At 42.3% G+C, this 8919-nt stretch overlaps 1 protein-coding gene across 2 annotated transcripts in view; it reads left to right on the top strand.

The window, feature by feature from the left end:
- Positions 1 to 2844: 2844 nt before the first annotated feature.
- The window catches only part of ESM1 (endothelial cell specific molecule 1), a 6788-nt gene continuing 713 nt past the window's right edge, over positions 2845 to 8919 (top strand). The window contains exons 1-2 of one of the 2 annotated variants that reach the window (XM_009648254.1): positions 2845 to 3169; positions 7106 to 7261. In XM_009648254.1, coding sequence (XP_009646549.1) covers positions 2845 to 3169; positions 7106 to 7261 — 481 coding nt within the window. The remainder of the gene's footprint in view (positions 3170 to 7105; positions 7262 to 8919) is intronic. The other variant, XM_009648255.1, reaches the window with a different exon arrangement.

Here is an 8919-nt window from a genome sequence, read left to right as displayed (position 1 = left end):
TCTCCTTCTCCTTCTCCTTCTCCTTCTCCTTCTCCTTCTCCTTCTCCTTCTCCTTCTCCTTCTCCTTCTCCTTCTCCTTCTCCTTCTCCTTCTCCTTCCCCTTCCTTCCCCTTCCTCTTCCCCTTCTATCCTATCCTATCTGGATTCTTATATACAGTTTCTCCTTCTCCTTCCCCTTCCTTCCCCTTCCTTCCCCTTCCCCTTCCCCTTCTATCCTATCTGGATTCTTATATACACAAATACCAGAAGTACATGAACAAATGCAACATACAGTATGTTGGTTTTCTCATCTTCTTCACAAGAGAGAAGAGTTAAGCATTTTGTTTTGGATCTACCAATTCACATTTGTATTCATGAAGAAAAGGCTTTCCTGCTCTCCTGTATTTCCAGCATAGCCCTTCATTTTATTTGGCAGCCTAGTGGCAGTGTCCTCAGCCCATTTGAGACACAGGATTCCCAAATGGCAAGCTGATCACATACAAGTTTAGATTGATTCTGTTCCCACTAAGTTCAGTGGCAGCAACTTTTGGTATTCGGAGAATTATTTATGGCTAGCTTTATTCCTTTTTTCCTTTCATGTACATCTTGCTTTAGAGCAGATATTTCTGTCTCTCTGGTGGCTCGTCTGTTTTACTGAACTCTTCAGTTGTTTGCTGTTTCTTGTCAAGGCTCTGGCAGTGTGAATAAAGTCAAGGGAAATTGAGACTTATTTTCTGTTTATTTACACTGGTTTCATTGAAGAGCAACATCAGGGCATCCCCTAGAGTTTGATCAGGATAGAAGTGGTGTAAAGAGGAGGAGAATCAGCTCCCCGGATCCATGTTAATGATGGACGGTGGTGGTGATGGATGGGGATTTCCCCCCTTGGTTGTGAGGTCAGGGCAGCTCATTGATCATTCTCCTGAACTTCCTGCAGAAGATCCCAAAAAATGCTGGTTTCTGTCTGACCTGGTTTTAGTTCTAGCAGTAGTCTTTGAGTGAAATGTTTAATTGATCTTCACCTAAATACTGATTAAAAAGTACTATTTTGATGCAGGCAGGAAAAACACTACTGGAAATCTGAACTCGGCTGTTAAATGGCATGATCTCACTTTGTTCCTTAAACTGTCCACAGCCCCTCGAAGGGGAAGGCAAAGATTTATTCTTTTAAAGATTATTCTTTCAGCAGTGAGATGATTCAGTGCAATTTTTTTCTGGCTGCGTGAGCTGTGTTAGCAAGGCAGAGTTGTCCTGTCAGCAGCGTGCCCAGTGTCAGAGCGATCCCTGTCCTGCAGGAAGGTATGCAACCTACTCGGGCTTGTTGGTTTGTTTTTTTTTTTATGGTTGTGTGTGGGTTATTTTTTTTTTCTTTTGGCAGATGTCCTTGAGCATTTGAGACGAAATACCAGAAGTACATGAACAAATGCAACATACAGTATGTTGGTTTTCTCATCTTCTTCACAAGAGAGAAGAGTTAAGCATTTTGTTTTGGATCTACCAATTCACATTTGTATTCATGAAGAAAAGGCTTTCCTGCTCTCCTGTATTTCCAGCATAGCCCTTCATTTTATTTGGCAGCCTAGTGGCAGTGTCCTCAGCCCATTTGAGACACAGGATTCCCAAATGGCAAGCTGATCACATACAAGTTTAGATTGATTCTGTTCCCACTAAGTTCAGTGGCAGCAACTTTTGGTATTCGGAGAATTATTTATGGCTAGCTTTATTCCTTTTTTCCTTTCATGTACATCTTGCTTTAGAGCAGATATTTCTGTCTCTCTGGTGGCTCGTCTGTTTTACTGAACTCTTCAGTTGTTTGCTGTTTCTTGTCAAGGCTCTGGCAGTGTGAATAAAGTCAAGGGAAATTGAGACTTATTTTCTGTTTATTTACACTGGTTTCATTGAAGAGCAACATCAGGGCATCCCCTAGAGTTTGATCAGGATAGAAGTGGTGTAAAGAGGAGGAGAATCAGCTCCCCGGATCCATGTTAATGATGGACGGTGGTGGTGATGGATGGGGATTTCCCCCCTTGGTTGTGAGGTCAGGGCAGCTCATTGATCATTCTCCTGAACTTCCTGCAGAAGATCCCAAAAAATGCTGGTTTCTGTCTGACCTGGTTTTAGTTCTAGCAGTAGTCTTTGAGTGAAATGTTTAATTGATCTTCACCTAAATACTGATTAAAAAGTACTATTTTGATGCAGGCAGGAAAAACACTACTGGAAATCTGAACTCGGCTGTTAAATGGCATGATCTCACTTTGTTCCTTAAACTGTCCACAGCCCCTCGAAGGGGAAGGCAAAGATTTATTCTTTTAAAGATTATTCTTTCAGCAGTGAGATGATTCAGTGCAATTTTTTTCTGGCTGCGTGAGCTGTGTTAGCAAGGCAGAGTTGTCCTGTCAGCAGCGTGCCCAGTGTCAGAGCGATCCCTGTCCTGCAGGAAGGTATGCAACCTACTCGGGCTTGTTGGTTTGTTTTTTTTTTTATGGTTGTGTGTGGGTTATTTTTTTTTTCTTTTGGCAGATGTCCTTGAGCATTTGAGACGGATGTGAGAGAGTTTTTAGTCCTCATGCAAAACAACCAACTAAACATAACAGATTACATCAGCTCAGGCTTTTCAATTCCTGGATGGCAGCAGAGTGCTAATCCAACCTTCATCCTGGATTTCATAAACTGAAACAAGGGAGGCTGGCAGGAGCAGCGCTGCCGGATTGAGGAAGCTGACGACGGTGCAGCATGTGGGCAACACACTGTATAAAGCTCATAAACTTGTAGGCTGATGTGTGCAGCTACCACTTTGGATTCTGTACCTCTGCTTCCCTCGGCACAAGGCACCAGCGGGCTCAGCATTAAAGCCTGCTCTTTGGGATGGAGTATTTACCCCTGCAAGACATGAAGGGCTTCCTGTTTCTCACACTCCTCCTGATGCCCGTGCACGCTGGAACTGCTTGGAGTGCGAAATACGCAGTAGATTGTCCCGAGCCCTGTGACAGTAACGCATGCAAAAGTACCTTGCGCTGTAAGCGAACAGTGCTGGATGACTGTGGCTGTTGCAGAGTGTGTGCAGCTGCTCTGGGGGAGACTTGCTATCGTACGGTCTCGGGTATGGATGGTGTCAAGTGTGGTCCTGGGCTGAAGTGCCAGTTTTACACTGAGGAGGATGACTTTGGTGATGAATTTGGTATCTGCAAAGGTAACAATATTCACTTTGCATGCACCCACTGTGGCAATTTGGCAGCAACCTACATATCGAGCTTGCCTCCTGCTTGAAAGGTCTAAAATGGGATTTTTCCAGCTCAGCCCTTAGCCAAGAAGAAGGTGAAAAATACCTGCTGGTATTAAAAGCTGTTACATGTAGGTGGGACATGGTTATTAATGTGAGAATACTGTTTAGACTTGGGGACATGTGTGAGGAAATACGGATGGGGTGTGCTCGGAGATGAGATTTTTGACTGACCTAGGCACTAGTCCTGATCCTTCCGCTGATTTGGTGGGTGGCTTTCTATAAACTGCAAAGACTTTAATCCTGTGAGTCCAACCTTGTCACAGGGTCCCTGCCCCTGCTGGGCTCTCCCTGGGGTGAGGTTCCCTCGGGCATTGCCGGCTGCCTGCCCAGGGACCAGGTGCTCTCTCTGGGGTCTGGGAGATGGAGGTAACAGCTCTGCCTGAGTGCATGGGGACGTTACCGTGTTTAATTCAGTCCTGCATTTGAGGTGGTCAGCTACCCTAGGGATGTGGTCAGGGGAGGCAAACAGGGACCCTGCCTGAAAGATGGGAATAACAGAACAGGAGCTGACTGTGAGATGAGCAGCCAGCCACTGCTCTCAGCTTATTCCAGGTATGCTGCATGCTGATTTCTTTAGTCATGGACTACAATGGCATTTTTAATTTAAGAGCTATTCTCTCTCCATGCAAAAAGTAGAATCTCTAAAGGGAGAGGAGGCATTCAATTACTAAGAAGTAGGATGAAATTTTTTAAAATAAGTAATTTTAAAAAAGGGCTTTGCAAAGTATGAATGCAGCGAGTTTTCCTGTGTTCGTGTACTATTTCATCTACTTACGTAGACGCAGGTATGCTTTTGAATAACTTCCTTAAAAATTGAGATATTTTGGCAGTTAAACATCAGGAGTATTAATAGAGTCAGTTAAAGTAATGACTTAGGACCAGATGCTGCAAGTCATTCAGGCTGACTCACATACAGCACACACTTATTTACATTGGTATTTAAAACCAAATTCATGTGCGTGGTTGAGGGTGAAACCCAAAACACTACTTTTATTTCTAAAGACTAGAATTTATGCATAAATAATATCCTTGATACACCCACCAGAAAAGTATTTTACTGAGATAGTTGACTGATCTTCCGTTTATTGAAAATCACTGCAGTGCAAGATACCACATATAATTCTTTTAACAGTTCTTTTGAATCATTATATACTTTTCACTGTCCTCATAGGAATTTCTTTGCAATAGCACACTTCCAATGGGAAAAAAGAAACATTGAGGGACATGAGATCTGAATCCCTGTAGCTGAATCTTGGAAGCTCTGTGGAAAATGTAAAGTAAAATATTTTGTCTTTTTTTCTTTCCAGTAAGTCAGTGAAAAAATTCTCATTAATTTCAATAAAACCATATCCTGAATTTGAGTTGTAAATTGGTATTTAAGGCTTATATTCCCCATATATTTCTTTGCACTAAATATTATAGATGTAATTTCGAACTCTTTTTCCTTTTTCATCTCAGCTCTGAGATAGTACAACCTTTTTCTGTATGTATGTGAATTTTATCAGGCAAAGTATGGGGTCAAATATTGTTATTTTATACATCTATTTATAGGTATGATACCAGATCACTCACTCATTTTAATTACTTCCACGTTTGTAATAATTCACAGAGTCAGGATGGCTAAATTCTCTCTGGTTGCCTGTGACTGGTTTACTTTGACGTTGTGTAGAAATGACCTGAACTCTCTGTTCTTCAATTTCTTATTTCTAAAATGGCTCAAACATGGACAGTATACGTTTCAGAGCAATTTTCTGAGCACTAGTATTGTAAGAGCGCATCGTATTATTATCAGTAGCAACGTCATTATTGTTCAACGCAGACTAAGGAATGCTGGTGCTCTACACTTTTATTAGTAAATACCCTTTAAACCGCAGGCATTACTATCACAGTAAAGAACCTGCTCTTGCTTCCCTTAGATCACTGGGAGCTATTTGCAATGTATTTAGGAGCAGGCTCCTGCTGAGCAAAATCTTCTAACAGCAAAATTGACTCAGATCTCAGTTTTGTCAAATCTGAAGAGCAACATCAATGCCAGGATTATTCCACACTGAGCCAAGTGCTTTGGGCTCAGACTTGTTTCAGTGCTGTTGTGCACAGCTTTGCATCCCACCTCTCTGGGTTGGGGGGCTGAGCACCTGCAGCAGGCAGACTGGTGCTCTGTGGTGTATGCTCTCAGTGTGTCCCTCGGGGAGGACCATGCACACAAAACCTGTTTTGCTTTGGCAGGATTTTGTTTTTGGTTTATGTGGACAAACAGCAGATCAAAGACTGGTATTGCTTGGGAAGGGGAGTATGGTGAAGCTCAGTGAGGTCCTCTAGGCCTGAGGGATTCACTGTGCAGTTCCCAGCAGGGAACTAGTTGATTTTCCCATGCGTTTCATTTACAAAAGCACACCCACAGAGCATGTAGAGAGTTGTAAAATGTTGGTTTCATTTTGGGGCATTAGTCTGATTTTCAGATAGCCTAGGCTGTGTGGTGAAACTAAGTATTTGCATTGATTCAAGAGGAGACTGGACAAACTGAGAAGGATAGCCCTATTGTGGGGCGTTATATGCACAGAAACTATGTCTAGCTCAGGAGGTCCCAAGGCTGAAAATGGGGGAGAATATGAAGGGGGAGTTATCATTTGTGCTTACTGTGGTCATCTTCTTTCTTGAGTATTTTGTGGGTGCCTGGGCTGAATGGATTCTTGGTCCAGCCATGCATGGTCATTCAGCTGCCCTTAGGAGTTGAACTGGAAACTCTCCAGAACTTGCCATTTAAGGTGACCATGCACCCTGGGTTGGCAACTTCCAGCCTGAGCATAAATAACTTTCTTCTGGGACATCCCAAACTCTTCTTGGGATGATTTCTTCTTTGGGTGTTTGGAAAGGGGATGTTGGAGCTGGATTTTCCTTGCCTCCATCTCTTCAGCTCTGGTCCTGGAAAAGTATCCTGTTCAACAGCAAGGCAGAGGAAGACCAGGGCTGTGACCCCAGGTTTAAACCCTCTGGGAATTTATGCGAACCAGCATGTGATATGTGACAGCTATGGGACGGGGCAAATCCTCTGCACCTGACTTAATTTTTTTTGAAAAACATTTGGTGCCATCCTAACAGCTGCCCTTTGGTTCTTCTCTATGAGCTTGCTTAAGGATGGGAGATATGAATCGGGGCAGCATGTCACCCAGTGCAGTATAAGCAGGCAGCTGCCTTAGTGCCAGTGATGCCTGTAGAGCGTACTCACTCTGGAGCCTGGAGGTGCAGGTGAGCCCTTTGCCATCTGCCATGGGAAGGCAGACCTTTGCTGTCTGAGCAGCTGTCAGAGCTTCTTCCCCAAGAGCTGGAGGTCTTCAGGCAGAGGCTGTTTGCTGGATAGCTCCTCAGGGTTGGGGCAGATGCCTCCACTGAACCCACATGCCACCAGTAGCCCGGCGCCAGCAGTAGATTGCATCTCTAAATCACAACAGCCATGTAAGTCACATAAGTTCTGCCCAAATAGTGAATTCAGGAACTTTCTGCAGTGGTCCTCTTTTCTAAATCCAGTGCTCGTCCTTTAACTACATCATCTGTCATTACATACTTACATATTCATATTGCCTTTTAATTTGTTTTTTAATACTATGAGTGTTTCAGAGAAGGATTACAGGAAAAGAAATTACCTATGTAATGTACGTCAAGGTTTGTTAAAACTGGAAAATACTTGCAGCAAGCAGTCAGCATGCTGAAATCCTGCAGTTAAGGTTTAGCTGACCTTCACTCAAAGTTTTTCCACCTTTAAGTATATAAGCAGACCAGCTATTAAGAGTGCCAGCAGCTGACTTGGGTCACTGAGGACTGCTTTGCTGTATTACTTTTTTTCAGAGTGTCCCTATGGTACCTATGGAATGGAATGCAGGAAAACTTGCAACTGTCCCTCTGGCATCTGTGACAGAGTAACTGGGAAGTGTTTGAAGTTCCCATTTTTTCAACTGTCTGCTTCAAAGCCTCCGAATCGTCGAAAAATAGTTTCACATACAGGTAAGACTTCGTGGGCGGCAGTTGATTTTAGCAGAAATCACCTTGTTCATGATCTACTACCAGGCAGTGTACGCCGTGTGTGAGTGATGTGTACTTTGGTGGAGCTGTGCAAACAGCTAACAACAAAAGGTACGCTTGTTTTTCTTATTAGCAGCTCCCTTAACATGAGGCAAGGAATTAGGTCAGCTGTGAGACATGGTAAAAGTATTTTGAAATCCTAACATGGGCGAAACACTTCACAGATGTTGCGTGTGCTAGCAGTACAAGTTCACCTGCGCAATGGGAGGCTATGCTAGTATTTGCATTAGTCAGTTCAGATGTGATGCATGTATCTGCTTTGCATAGAATAGGATTTCACTAGCTTGAATTTACTACTGTTAGCTAATATATGGTAAAAATAACATCTTTTTTTTTCCATGAAGACAGAGCTTTATACATTTTCAGATGTCAGTGAACTGTTTTCTGAAATGTTTTATTCTAGTAATTTATCACAGTATCTCTGGAATAAGTTCTTATCTTTAAGATTTTGACTGAAGCCTGTAACAAATATTTCCAGAATTAAAAAAAAAGGCATGTGAGAAACTAGAGTGTTTTTGAGTCAGGAAGGATTGATCACTGAAGTTTTAAAAGCTGGGATTAAAATTTCTTCCCCTTTTATTCTCCACCTGATGATACAGAGGTGTATTTGACTGAACAATGTTTACTCTAAATTTAAACACCAATCCAAGTCAATACAAACGTAAAGATTTTAAATGAATATCAGATTTAATCCTAGACCTACTGGGAGATTTTCTAGTATTTCACCCAACTGTCTTTGAATGTTATTTCTCCTCGAACTGCAGTTTGTCTACCTTATTTTGATTTTCTCCTGTTATATTAAGCTACCTAGAATTTGCTGCCTTAATATATGCATTATCTTTGCCCCCACTCTCTGTTTAGAGAAAGTTAGACAGAGGCAAACTTCTTCAGATTATGCTTATACTACATTTAAAACGAGCTTTAAAAAAACTTTGCGAGATGGATCAGTTCTGATCCTTTTGTATTTTTCTGCATGATTGTGCTCTTTTGCCTTTCCAGGTTTTGTTTATTACCAAGAGCACTGAAATAACATGAAAAAAAGTATTCCTGTATTGTTTTTTCTATATCTAGACTATGTTCCAAATCTTCCCAAGTAGCCTGTTTTCATCAGTTCCTCCTCCCCTTTCCTCTCCTTCCCTTGCCTTTGGTTCCAAACCTTCTGCTGCCCCAGTGTTTATCAGCGTGTCTGATCCCAGTCAGGATGAGATCCTGACTCCATAGAAACAAATGGTATTTTTTACCTGTGCAAAGGTTCCACACTGATTTCTGCACTCAGAGGTCTGTCACTGGAAGGAGACCAGGGACACTGTGGGTAGTACTGCATGGGATGGTCACACAGGGTTTCATTTAACAGTGGTCTTCAGAGGTACCTATAGCATCCAGTACAGATCCTCAGCAGATTAAAATAGCTGTGAACACTTCTGTATTTTAAACAGGTGAGTTTCTGACCTGTATATTTTATAAAGACATTATGGCTACGTATACCCTAGTAAATTTAACAGTACCAGAGCATGTTCTTGTGTATTGCAATTCGACCACCTTCACGGTCAAACAGTAGGGTAGTGGCTGGCATGCTTTGT

The sequence above is a fragment of the Egretta garzetta genome, unplaced genomic scaffold (assembly GCF_000687185.1).
Source record: "Egretta garzetta isolate BGI_Z169 unplaced genomic scaffold, ASM68718v1 scaffold471, whole genome shotgun sequence".
In the NCBI taxonomy this organism is placed as follows: domain Eukaryota; kingdom Metazoa; phylum Chordata; class Aves; order Pelecaniformes; family Ardeidae; genus Egretta; species Egretta garzetta.
The sequence above is the reverse complement of the archived record's forward strand: the minus strand, read 5'-3'. Positions and strand labels throughout refer to the sequence as shown.